The sequence below is a fragment of the Typopeltis vanoorti genome, chromosome 16, assembly GCF_054136105.1.
Source record: "Typopeltis vanoorti isolate ZY-2024b chromosome 16, IOZ_Tvanoo_1.0, whole genome shotgun sequence".
Taxonomy (NCBI): Eukaryota; Metazoa; Arthropoda; class Arachnida; order Uropygi; family Thelyphonidae; genus Typopeltis; species Typopeltis vanoorti.
This window is the reverse complement of record NC_143564.1, coordinates 71,027,269-71,041,599: the sequence shown is the minus strand read 5'-3', so window position 1 is coordinate 71,041,599 and position 14,331 is coordinate 71,027,269. Positions and strand designations below refer to the sequence as shown.

The window sequence follows — 14,331 nt, the reverse complement described above, 5'->3', positions numbered from 1 at the left end:
GACCTTCAAGTTAGTTAAGGGAGTCTATCAGATTAATACAGAAGGGATTATAAAAAGAGTGGGTGTTAAGATGCCATTCCTGAAAGCCGATTAAAGATGTGGTGAAGAAGGGTATGGGGAGTAGATTTTTTATATGAAGAGTTGTTAGTGAGTGGAATGCATTTCCAGAGTGCATTGTGAATGTAGGTAGCATAAATAACCTCAAAGCTCGTTATGACAGACAGGTTGTTGGTTGAGCAGCCTCTCTCCCCATAGTGAGTCTATCAATTCCATAGAGGTTACCAAAATAATAATGATGATGATGATGATGATGCTTTAATCAGGTTGCACGTGGATTCCTGTTCACTGATTTGATCGTTTTTGCTCGTTTTTGAAAGGATGGTGAGATACTAGAATGAGTCCAGAGATTATTGACTAAGGTCTTTTTGTCTCTGGAGTGTTAAGTATTAAGGCAGCTGAGGAAATGCAATTTACAAAAGGAATCTATAGATAGGATGGTGGTTAGGAAACAGTTACAACTGAGACATATAGGTTAGTAAGGAGTTATTATCATTAATAAGGATGCAATGCTTCATAGAATGGGGAAAGACAGAGGAAGAACAAGAAGACATTCCCAGAATCTGTACAAGGGGCATGTAAGCTGGGAAGTGAAAGTAGGTTTTTTGCATAAAGAGTGGCAAGTGATTGGAATGCACTGCCTACACATGTGATTAGTGTGGATATGGTGAATGCATTTAAGGTATGATGTGATATGTTATGTGTGCAACAGTGGAACCTCTGATGACAAGTCTTTTTTGACTTCATGCAGGTCTAATAATAATAATAATAATAATAAAAGTAATTTTAGTATGTATTTCACTTTTGGAACTTAAAAGGTCAGTAGATGGCATACATAAAAAAATGACAAATACTGTTTTGTAAACTTCAAAAAAAAAAAAAAATCCTGCACATTCTGTGTGATACCTGCTTCATCTTGTCACATAATTTTTTTATGAAACAATTTTTTTAATCTCCCTAATTACAAAATTTATTTCATAAAATTTTATGACCTATCAATTTGATGTGCTCAAAAATTGAGGAATGATGAAACCCAGATAACTCCAAAAAACTATAATATTTAATCTATCACACATTCAACTTAATTTAGATAAATGTTTGATATTCAATTTATTATTGCTACGTAAATGAATAAAATTCTGCTCTCATATTAAGAGGCAAATTCATAATACCAATATAGTCCATTCTTTGCTTGTGTAGAGAATTTTTTTAAGAGTGTTTTCCTCTTCCAGTGCAGTCCTGAGAATGGGAAAAATTAATTAGATTAATTAGAATGTATTAGTTATTTAACTGAAACAACAATTTTACATCTCATAACAAGTAATTTTTATCTGTTTGAGTGAGATGGATTCCATTATGATTCTATCATATTTCTGTGGAAACTAAGGTTTTATATAGCACAGTAATAGTGCATGCATTATTAAGAAAGAAACAGATAAGGCTTCCCTAACTGAGCTGTAAGATGTGTGCCATTACTTTCGAACATTATATGTTATGAGTCCAACTTATGTCACAAATATATATGTATGGCACGTTTTATTAATAGATACATTATATGAGTAGAAGAATGGTACCATATGAAATTTCAGTTATTTTGTAAAAATAATAATAATAATAATAATAAATAAAAGAAAACAGGAATAGGCATATTTCAGAATGTCAGCCTGACTGGCAAAATGGATAGCACATCTACATTCCGACCAACAGATTGTAAGTTGAAATCTGACCTCTTGGACGTATATTTGTTCTGAATATTTTTATGTATCAGATGAACTTCATCACCCAATGTGAGACTATCACCTTGTTTTATATTTTTTTTTATTTTTTTTTCCTTTTTGTTCACCTTTGTAAAAATATGTTAACTGTGCCATTGTAAAAATATGTTATTTTTATATTTTTTAAATTTATTTAGTTCGAAGTCTCTATATTCAATATATTTAATATTTTTCTTATTTGTCGTAATGCCAAGCGTAATCTCGTTGTTGCTTGAAATAGTCTATCACCTTTAATCCTTTCAGTCTAACAATTTAATTCCCCACCTCTCAAGATATCATGCTATTTAGATCTCCACTTAGTATAGCTTTTCTGTTTTCTTTTTTTGTCATGTTTAAAGTATCTAAAGGTTACACAATGTTTACACAATGAGAAAACCTCTCACTCCAACACACTGACATAATGGTCAGTTTTGACATCTCCTCCCTATTCACTCAAAGAAACCCTAGAGCTCATCCAAGCCAAGTTTCCTCCCGATATCTCAGCCCTATTTCAGTTCACAATGAACTCAGGCTATTTCGTTTGGCAAGGAAAGTTCTACAAACAGATAGAGGGGACAGCCATGGGTTCACCACTTTTCCCACCCTTGGCCAATTTCTTTATGGAGACCTTTGAAGAGAAAGCCTTAAACTCCGCGCCACAAAAAACCACTATTTGGCTTCGTTACATGGATGATGTGTTCGCTATTTGTCCACTCCTTCCTAACACACTTAAACAACCAACACCCCAGAGTCCAGTTCACCTTAGAAAAAGAGGAAAACAACACTTTCCCCTTCCTAGACACTTTAATAACCTGCCAGCTTGATGGATCTTTGGTTTTCTCTGTTTACAGAAAACCCACCCATACTGGCAGATACATTCACCAGCAATCCCCCCCCCACAACAATATGGGGTTATAAAAACACTATATAACAGGGCAAAATTAATCTGCTCAGATGACAAGGCCCTAACTACGGAACTAAACTACATCCTCAACACTTTCTTAGCCAATGGCTATAACACCAAAAAAATCCAAAAAATACTAAAGCCAGTAAACCACAACCCCCCCCTCCACAATAAAGATTACACCAAGTCTATCACCATCCCCTACATCCAGGGCACCTCTGAGAAAATAACCAATATCCTCAAAAAATATGACCTTACTTCTTGTTACAGACCATATAAAAAGTTGGCATCTCTTATCCGCTCTACCAAAGACCAACCACTTCCCCTAGACCTACTTGGTGTATACCAGGTCCCTTGCAGCTGCAAATTGTCCTACTTTGGCCAAACAGGCAGAACAACAAATATCAGGATTTCAGAACACAAAGACTACATCCGGTTTCACCAGTACAGCCGCTCTGGGCTGGCAGACCATGCCTTAGATACCCACCATAAAATTCGTTGGAAGAAAACAAAAATAATACATTGCAGCAAGTTTAAATACGAAAGATTATTCAAAGAATCTTCAGCAGCTCTAAAAAACGTTCCTAACCTCAACAAATTTGGGTGCATGAAACTACCCCAAATTTGGGAGACTTACATTATGAGAACTTCAGCCCAACTGCCAAGACTACCAAATAAGTCCACCAGAGGGCACCATTAGGACTTTAGGAACAATATTAGTTTCTTGCTTTCTTCCTCATTTGCTTTGTGAGTGCCTGCATGCACATACCATATCTTTATGTTCCTGAAGATGGCAGCATGACGTTGCCGAAATATAGAAGTTATTCATTAAAGTTACCTTTAATTAATATACTTTATATGTGTTGTTAATTCCGTAAACTAATTACCAGTTACCACAATGTTTTAGTAGGATGAAGAATTTTTTTTAATTAATCATGTAGCATTCACAGTCTCCTCCAGTAAATAAGTTGACTATGTCAAGGTTGCTGTTATGACTTGTTCTTCAAGATGTATATTATTAACTGTAAATATGAGAAGTCTGAGGTTATTGTTTTATTATGAATGATAAGGTTCTATTAGACATTAATAGCTAGTTTATATAAGTCAAAAAACTTGATTCCATCAACAATTAGTCTTACTGCCAGTTGTTGAAGGAATCAATTGCTACTTATGAATCAAGCATTTTCCTTTTGAATTTTTGGAACAGCACTAGCGCTCCCATAAAGGAAGAGCTAGTGTAGTTTTTACACTTCCTTTGTGGAAACCTGCAACTCCTTGGAGGAATCACATAATAATAATAATAATAATAATAAATTAATTAATAATTATTCCCATAATTCTTGGGGATGAGGAAGTGGTGGAGAGAATCCAGAGATGAGTGACCAAGATGGTGAGTGGTCTATGGAATGCTCCCTATGAGGATAGACTGAGGGTTGATTGCAAAAGTTGTTTGATAGGCAAAAAAAAAAAGATATGATATAAAAATTTAAGTGACTTAAAGGATTTTATAGGATGTATAAAAGAAATATTTCAGTGCTTGGCTAGAGTGAGGAGAAGGGGGAGCAGGACAAGAGGTCATTCCTGGAAGAGTGTGGTTAGCAAGGATGTCAGGACTAGGCTTTTTGCGTGAAGAGTGGTGAATGAATGGAATGGGTTGCCAGAGTCAGTTGTGACAGCTCTGTCTGTTATGGATTCAAGGACAGGTATGATAGATATCATGTGTATAGTTTGGGTCTCCCATGATAAGTTTTCGAACTCTATGGAGGTACCTGTGCAATAATAATAATCAGAAGAAGCATTTGAAATATGCTGAATCTTATTATTATTAATACATATATAAAAAATTAGTTTGAATGACATATACCGAGAATGAAAAAGAAAAGGTTTAATGTTAAGATACTACTAGTTTCGTTGAATAAATCAACTTCTTCAGGTATCACAGGCAAAAAATTATATAAAATAACAGAGACATGATAAAATTACATCAACAGATCTAGTATAAAACACAATAGTACATTTTAAAACAGGAATGCGTGCTGGAGTTCCAATTGAAGTTGACTATGTGCGTGAGCTGTCATGAGTGCACCAATAGTGGACAGTGGCAATGTGTGCATCAGAAAGATTGTAGCTAAGGCTGTTGTTAATATGGGATGAATTGAGCGATATTTCTCTAGATTCGATAATCTTTCTTTTGAGTTCATCATAACACACATGGATATTAGAAGTTTGCGGCCAGTCTACGAGGTGTTGGCAGCCTTCATCCGAGTTGATAGAGAAGAGAATGTGGGTAGAGAGAGCGTTGGGCCTGGTCCGATTATAGGAAATGTCTCTTTGGTGTTCTTCCATACGTAAAAGAATAGATTTAGCTATCTGGCCATAATATGGTTTGCCACATTCACACAAAATCTTGTAGACTCCTGGATACTGAATAGGAAGATGTTTTACTTTAGGACTACTTAGTATGGAGCAAAGTTTTGGAAACATGGTGAAGCAAGTTCTAATGTTGAATTTCTTAAGAATTTTTGCCAGTTTTGGGGAGAGAGAACTGATGTATGGCAACATCAGTTGCCATACATCAGTTCTGGACCAATACAGACCAATACTGGACAATACTGGACAGTATTGTCCAGTATTGGTCTAGAAAACCTCAACAAGTTTCATGAGAAAATCAATTTTACATACGAACCTGGAATCCAGTGACTGTCTCCCCTTTCTGGACTTAAAACTTATGAAATGCGCTGAAAATATCACAATCTCCATTATTAGAAAACCCACATACACAGACAGACACCTTCATGCTTTTTCCCATCACTACCCTCTGCAAAAATTTGGTATTATTTCAACCCTGGAAAATCGAGCCAGATCTTTACTAACAGATGAAACAGAAATTGAAAATGAATTCCATTTACTAAAAAAGGACTTTTGTCAACAATGGTTTCTCTCTTAAAAAGATGGATAAATTTTTTTCTTTCCATCGCTCAACTGCTATTGAAGATTCTTCTCCCGCAAGAGCTTTAATATTGTTGCCATACATCAGCTCTCTCCCCAAAACTGGCAAAAATTCTAAAGAAATTCAACATTAGAACTTGCTTCACTATGTTTCCAAAACTTCTCCCCATACTAAGTAGACCCAAAGTGAAACATCTTCCTAATCAGTATCCAGGAGTCTACAAGATTTTGGGTGAATGTGACAAAAACCATATTACAGCCAGACATCCTTTTATGTATGGAAGAACACCAAAGAGACATCTCCTACAATAGGAGCAGGGCCAGTGCTCTCTCTAGCCACGTTCTCTTCTCTATCAACTCAGATGAAGGCTGCCAACACCTCGTAGACTGGCCGCAAACTTCTAATATCCACGTGTGTTATGATGAACTCGAAAAAAAGATTATCGAATCTAGAGAAATATCGCTTGATTCATCCCATATTAACAACAGCTTTAGTTACAATCTTTCTGAAGCACACATTGCCACTGTCCAATATTGGCGCACTTGTGACAGCACATGCACGTAGCCAACTTCAATTGGAACTCCTCCAACACGCATTCCCGTTTTAAAATGTACTATTGTCTTTTATACTAGATCTATTGATGTAGTTTTATCATGTCTCTGTTTTTTTTATATAATTTTTTGCCTGTGATACCTGAAGAAGTTGATTTATTCAACGAAACTAGTAGTATCTTAACATTAAACCCTTTCTTTTTCATTCTCGGTATATAGTCAATCAAACTAATTTTTTATAACAATATCTACCGAGTAAATATGAACAATAATATATCCAGCACGCATTCCTGTTTTAAAATGTACTATTGTGTTTTATACTAGATCTGTTGATGTAATTTTATCATGTCTCTGTTATTTTATATAATTTTTTGCTGAAGAAGTTGATTTATTCAACGAAACTAGTAGTATCTTAACATTAAACCTTTTCTTTTTCATTCTCGGTATATAGTCATTCAAACTAATTTTTTATAACATTATCTACTGAGTAAATATGAACGATAATATATATATATAAGAGAGAGAGTTCCCATGAAATAATGCTAGTTTATTTTGTTTTTTGTTAAAGTCATTACTCCAACAGAAATGTCCCCATAATTTTGCATTGCTATGATTGCTATGTAACAATGAGGAAAAAGAATACTGGTGTTTTAAATGAAAGTATTTATTGAAAAAAAAGATTAAGATACTGCAGCATCAAATATGAATGACAAGTGCAGTGTAAAGTTTTTATCTGGGAGGAACAAGTTCAGTGTGAATGCCATATTTAGCTTATCATACATCCTACCTGCAATTCAGAAATTGCAATTTCTTTAAATTATAGCACAACATGATACATTTATAGTCAGGGCTTGTCTTAACTTCCATTGTACAAAAATCACAGACTCAAATGTTGTGTATAACACATGATGAATTTTTATTAGCTGATTATTATTATTATTATTACTCAGGCCTCCATGGAGTCAAAAGACTCATGGTGGGAGGTCCTTCCTAAGAACATAAAGTCTGTCAAGACTCATTGAGGGGAGGTCCCCCACTAAGAAACGCAAAGTCTATCATACCACTCCTTAAATTCATTGACCGTTCTCGCCCTCACCACTCCATCAGGTAATGCATTCCACGGTTCAACCACCTTCACGGAGAGAAACCACTCCTCACCCTCTTGCTCACAGTTTCCTTTTGTAACTTCCAGGGATGGCCTCTTGTCATCACTCCTTCCCGCTGTTCAACCAAGCGAAAGAACTTCCCAGTGTCAACCCTGTAACCACCTCTCAACAGTTTAAAAGTTTCAATCATATCACCTCTCCTTCTATCCACCAAACTCTGCAGTCCACATTCCCTCAGCCGATCCTCATAACTATCATTGTACAGTCCTGAAACCATCTTTGTTATCCGCCTTTGTACCCTTTCCACAGTTAATTTACCCCCTTCAAATCCTGGGGAGCAAATCTGAGAACAATAGTCCAAGTGTGGTCTGATCAGATACTTATACAATGGAATGATTACCTTTTTATCTCTGCAGGTCAGTGTCTTTCTCATAATTGCAGCAATCCTCTGTGTTACCTTCACCACCGTTGCAATATGTCCCCTAAATTTCAGGTTTCTATCAATCATCAACCCCAGATCTCTTGTCTCCCCTACTTCCTCTAGTATAACTCCTCCCATAGAGTATGCAGCATCAGATCGATGTTTCCCAAACCTCAAGACCTTACATTTTGCTGCATTAAACTGACACCCCATTCATTTGCCCATCTATTTGGCTTATTCAAACCCTCTTGCAGGGCTACCACATCTGCACTATTACTAATAATCCTTCCCAGCTTCGCATCATCCGCAAACAACTGGATATCTCCTTGCAATCCACTGGCAATGTCATTGATATAAAGGTTAAACAATATAGGTCCTAGTACTGAGCCCTGTGGGATCCCACTTGTAACCTTCTGCCTCCTTGAAACTGCTCCGCCATACACAACTCTCTGATACCTATCAGACATCCAGACCCATGTGCTGCAACTTAAATATCAGCTTATCATGTGGCACCCTGTCAAATGCCTTCACTAAGTCTAAGAAAATTGCAGTATATGCCTTTCCCTCATCTAATGTTCTTGTAACTTTATTATAAAAGGCTAGCATATTGCTAAAACAAGAGCACCCTTTCAGAAATCCATGTTGACCCTCACAGGTAACATTACCCTCATCTGCCCAATGCTGTATACGGTCTCTCGCTACTTTCTCCAAGATCTTAACAACTTAAAGTGTCTAATTATAGGCCAGTCTGTTACCACCTTTATGCAATGGCACTATCTTGCCTTCCTTCCATTCCCTGGGCACCTCTCCTGCAGCCAGACTTTCATTGAAAAGCCAGGTTAAAGGCACTGTCAGTTGCCTAGTACATTCTCTCAAAACTCGAGGTGAAATACCATCCTGTCCCAAAGCTTTACTGACATCCAGAGTACTCAGTATCTGAAACACATTCTCCTCCTGTACCTCTAAACTTCGAACCAGCCATATCCCTCTAGCATTAAAACTGACTCCTCTAGGATGAAATACTCCAATAAAGTGGTCGTTGAACAATTCCACTATGTTCTCTGCATCAGTCCCTCCCTCTATTCCCATTTTTTATCCCACAATATCATTCTTCCTCAGTCATTTCTCCTCCTACTGGCCACATAGCTAAAAAATTCCCTAGGATTTTCTTTGGATTTTAGGGCCAATCTCCTCTCATATTCCAGTTTCGCTTTCCTTACCACACTAGTCACTCTTCTGGCCTGTGTCTTATATTCTTCATGCGTCTTCTCTTCACCTGTCTCCTTATATCTCTTCCATAGCCTCTTTTTCGCATGCAGTTCCTGTTTAATATTGTTTGTCATCCACTTTACTCCAAATTGTGTCCTCTTCTTCACTCGTGGAATGCAGCTTACCATTGCTGCTAATAAATATTTCTTTTACAATTTCCCATGCACTAATGATATCCCGGCCTTCCAATTCCTCCCTCCATGAAACTTCCCGAAGTTGACGTCTAAGACTATTATAATCACCTGCTTTATAATTCCACATTAGTTCCTGTCTCTTTGATACTCCTGCATGTCTATTTATTTTCCAAGTCAAAACCATATGGTCACTCTCTCCAACTGGTGGGACAGATGTCATCTCAGTTATTATCAACTCTTCTGATGCTATAACCAAATCCAAACCTCTTGAACCTCTTGTTCCCTTATTACATGTTGCCTAAGACATTTGTCCCTCAAGAATTCAAAAAACTCCATTCCCCCTATTGCTACATGCATCTTCCTCTCTCCAATTTATACTACTGTAGTTAAAATCTCCCATAACAATCATTCTTCTTGCACTTGCCAAACTTAACTGTCTAAATATCTCCTGGTCCCCATCCTCTGTGCTCCTGGGTGTGTAGCAACACCCCACTAAATATCCTGTCTTGCCTACCTCTACCTCACACCATATGCTCTCAAAATCATTTGTCTCACTTCCTTCCAAAGCCTCCAGTCTTAGAGAACACAGGTCGTCACTTATCATAAGCAGCCCCACCACCATGCTTTCCCCTCCTATCCTGACGAAAAATGTTGCACCCAGTGACTTCTATTCCTGTTATTATATCCCTTCTGTCAACCACGTCTCAGTGATCCCAATATCTTTTGGCCAGGCTGATGCTATCTGTGCCACCAATTCCTCTTCCTTATTCCGGATACTCCTGGCATTAGTATAAAGCATATAAATGCCATTGTTTCTATACCCAGCATTATCCCCTCTAGACTCCACTGGGCTCAGTGTTACCTGATGTCGTCTCCCTTCTCCCAAGTATCCATTCCCACAAGAGGCCACCCCTGCTATCATCCTCCCTGGGACACACTGACTCGTTCAGAACAGCAATCTCTCCAGATGCCTACATCCTTCCTCATTCAAATGTAAGTAGCCTCTCGCATACAATTCCTCTCTTTTCTCAAACGCACTCCAAGCATCCACATATACCAGTCCTCTCTTGTCACACGTTCTCGCTATTAAGCCATTCAATATCACCACTCTTCTGCTCAGCTCGTCATTATCATACCTAGGCAACAAGCACATTATTTTTCCTCTCTTTGTCTTCTTCCGTATAGCCTCAAGCAAAAATCTCATATCTCTCGCTGCCCGACTTACATTACCACTCAAGTCATTTGTTCCTACCATCACAATGATCTCATCCACCCTTTCACCTCTCTTAATTGCCATAGCCACCCTTTCTATTGTTCCTCCTGGCAAACACTCCTCACGCATCCTATCTTGAATACCACGGATCATTGAGTCCCCATACATTATACTTCTTACTATTCCCTCTCTCCTACTGTTTCCATTTTCTCCTCTCCTCTTCTTGCATTCCCATAGGTCTCTCTCATTCCCTCTCTCCTACTGTTTCCATTTTCTTCTCTTCGAGCACTCCCATACCTCTCTCTCCTACTGTTTCCATTCTCTCCTCTTCTAGCACTCATATACATATCTCTCATTCCCTCTCTCCTACTGTTTCCATTTTCTCCACTTCTAGCACTTCCATATCCCTCTCTCATTCCATCTCTCCTACTGTTTCCATCCTCTCATCTTCTAGCATTCCCATACCTCTCTCTCATTCCATCTCTCCTACTGTTTCCATTCTCTCCTCTTCTAGCACCCCCCATACCTCTCACTCATTCTCTGTCTTCTATTGTTTCCTTTCTCTCCTCTTCTAACACTCCAAAAATTCTCTCTCTCTCCCCTACTCTGATTTGGCTTGCATTTATCTCTTCCATTCTCCTAATCTTATCTTTCATACTTCTGCTCTCATTCACAAGACATTCCACCTCCTCTTTCAGCTTATCTATCTCCCTCTGCAGGTCAGTCACTCTTAATCTAAATTCACTCTCCCAAACAAAACCATCTTCTAAACTTTCACAGTCACTCATGCCTTCCACACTATCAACTATTATTTTCTCATTCACATATATATTTTTTTCATTCTCTCCTATCACACTACTTGTCTTCCTACATTCATTCCCTGTTCCTGGAGCAACAAGGTCGGATATTGATATTTCGAATGCACTTATTTCCTCCCACTGCCTGCATTTTGCACACATATGCTCTCTTTCACAAGCCACATATCCAATTCCCAAAATGCATACATGCCGCACATGCCACAAAGTCCCTTATGATATTGCTTATAATAGAGTTCTTAAATGGCAGAGGACTTGGTGATACGCCACTTGCGACTGCAGCTGAATCCGCCATCATTCTTTACTGCCAAGTAGCATAATCGTTAATTATTCAATTAATAAATTCCGTTAAATAAATAAGAAAAAAGTACAAACAATTACAAGCAAAACAAAACATTTAAGTACACTAAATAAAATGAAATATAACTAAATACAGTAATGAAAACTTAGCTTCGTTTTGTCTTCCACCAGTATGCATTCGATTCCGACAGTAACCAAAATATATTATATCGCGACAGCAACTAACTTCCAAAAAAAAAAAAAAAAAAAAACACTGAAGTACACTCGTATTCAGAGAAACAATTTAGCACTCAAAAACGGCGGGAAAAAATGGACTATTCACCGATTATCATTATTCTACTATCTTGACTTAACTGATTAAAATGAGATGGATGTACATGTAACAAAGCTCTTGTAGGTTATGTTGAGGCAGCTAAAGCCTAGAGATGAGTGTATTTCTGGTAATTGTACATGTCCTCTTATAGGATTAGTTTGGCAGGAAGAAGTATCTTGCTTCAGTTATATGAGTTTCACTAACTCTCCCTTAGAGAAAAGCCTATATGAATCTTTCTTGAATTCTAGATGGTATCTACTCAGCCAGCTAGACTGAGAGTAGACTGAGTAGATAGCATCTATGCTCTTCAAATAATGGACTGTGATTAAGTTTTATGAGCCATCCCAAATGAATTGGGGGATATGCGTTTGTAACTGAATTTATGTGGTAATGAATGCCCAGTGTAAGAATGGCACTCTGTTTACTTGTTGACTGGTGTGGCTTGAAAATTTGCCAAGTTTGGCATATAGAGCAGGGTTTTCTCAGAATTTTTTTAATATCTACCTCACACATGAAAGGTTGCACAATTGACAGCACACCAAAGGAGGTAGACAGAATGAAAGAGGAAGACAAGAAGTTAGCTTGCTGAGTCTGAAGCTGGACACTAAATGAATGTTGACCAGCCACTGCTCTTGTTCTTACAGACTTAAAGAAAAGTGCAGGAATGAAGGTCACCAGCTTCGAGGAACAATGCCTATAAAAACACCTGTAGAAAATGTATAGGAGAGAAAGAGAGGGACTATGAAGAAGTGATTTATTAACTAGACTACTCTCCGCACCACCCTGGATGGCAACAAGCATTTTAAGAGATGTTTTTGGGAGACCACCCTAAATGTGAGAATATTTTATGACTGGGTGGATTAGATATATATAATAATAGAAGTTGTATAAATAAGAAGTAGTGTCTTGAACAGAAAAGGACATGAAGATTTATGGAGACTAAAGAAGCAATAGATGCAATGTATTTCTGCCAGAAAGACTAGAGGTATAAAGATGTATAAGTCAATCAAAGAAGCAAAATCTGACCTGGCCTGGAGACTAAGTGGAAGTGAAGAGAGATATTTGTCAGAAATAAGACAGGGCTATATTTTGGTAGCATTAAAATTTACAAGGTTGTCTTTGTGACACTGGAAAATAGTAAAGGTTTTGTCAAATGAATGGATGCAATCAACAAAATTATGGATAGGATTTGCATTATTAAGAGGTGATTAATGTATAGTAGGAAGGATACAGGTGGTACAGTGCCATGGGCTGTCGCAGGGCACACTTTCACTGGCAACCCAATTACAAAGAGTAGAAGGAAGACCTTAAGATGGAAGTGTGGAAGCTGACCTTTGTGCCAGATAATCAAATGCCATGAAAATGTCAAGAGAAACCAGATAAGTTTCTCTAAATCTTTCCATAGCTTGTGCCCAAAGGTGGTTGATGATGGTCAGGAGATTTACTGCAGATTACTAGTAGTGGAATCCATATTTTTGGTCAATAATGGGTTAGTAGGGCTCTAGGTGGTATTTTTTTCATATTTTTGAAAGAACTAAGATGAGGGCCATGCAATAATAATTTGATTATGGACTTTTATCTCTCTATTTTGAAGAGAACTGAATATAAACTTGCTTCCATACAGAAGCACAGCTAAATAATATGGCTTCATGGAAACCTAATTAATGTTCTGATAGGATAGTTAATTTAATGTGCATCATAGTTGTGCCAGCTTTTAGACTGATGCCCTTCTGGCTGGGTTGCTAGTTTTGTAGGATGAAAAATCTGAGTTTCCAGAATTTAAAATCCCTTCCACTTTTGTATGAGACCAGCTAACTCACTTCATAAGATCTTATAAAGGATCTTCATATCTTAGATGGGATTTAAATCCAGATCTTTCCACCTAAAGGGGATCATTATTATCAACTAGAATATGGATGTTCTCAGGCATTAATAACAAACCACAAATTCTGAGCATTATTGAAGATATCATAATGCCCAGAGAAGGCATGGCATGTTCTTGTAGGAGATAATTTGCCTAGATTATCCAAGGAGATGAATGACAGGAAATTAGTATGGAAAGATTACTATATAAGGGAGGAAGAGCAGAAGGTATCTGCCACTCTAGGAACTAGAAGGCTGGGCTACCACTTAATTAGGAAGCAGGTTTTCTGCATTTGGCCCTTTCAAAGGTGGATTTGGATTTGTCAATGGTTTCTTTGCAACTGTTGTGAGGCTGAGTATGAAGGTAGAGTTTTTGTTTTAAAGTCACTTGTGATATGCTGAATTTTTGTCTGGGATTCACTTATTAGAGAATTAAGAGTTGGATAGTGGTCAGGGGTTTGGAGTAGAATGGGATGAAATTCTCGCATTGAGAAATGCAAACATCTGCTGGAAACAGTAAGCAGACCATGGAAAGGAAGAGTAGAGATAAATTACAGAGGCCATTCCATTACTTGGTACTACCATATTAAAAACAAAACAAAACAAAAAAAAAAAGAGCTGAGAGTGGCTTGGTGAAGAATGTTCTGTAAAACAGTAAACTGGGATGAAGTTGTAGTCTAA

The 14,331-nt window shown here is 37.5% G+C and overlaps 1 protein-coding gene across 3 annotated transcripts in view; it reads right to left on the bottom strand.

Moving 5' to 3' along the window:
* The window catches only part of LOC150098116 (polyamine deacetylase HDAC10-like), a 420,755-nt gene that overhangs the window by 176,631 nt on the left and 229,793 nt on the right, over nucleotides 1-14,331 (bottom strand). For all 3 annotated transcript variants that reach the window (XM_090406206.1, XM_090406205.1, XM_090406204.1), the window contains one exon: nucleotides 1,230-1,296. In XM_090406206.1, coding sequence (XP_090262332.1) covers nucleotides 1,230-1,296 — 67 coding nt within the window. The remainder of the gene's footprint in view (nucleotides 1-1,229; nucleotides 1,297-14,331) is intronic.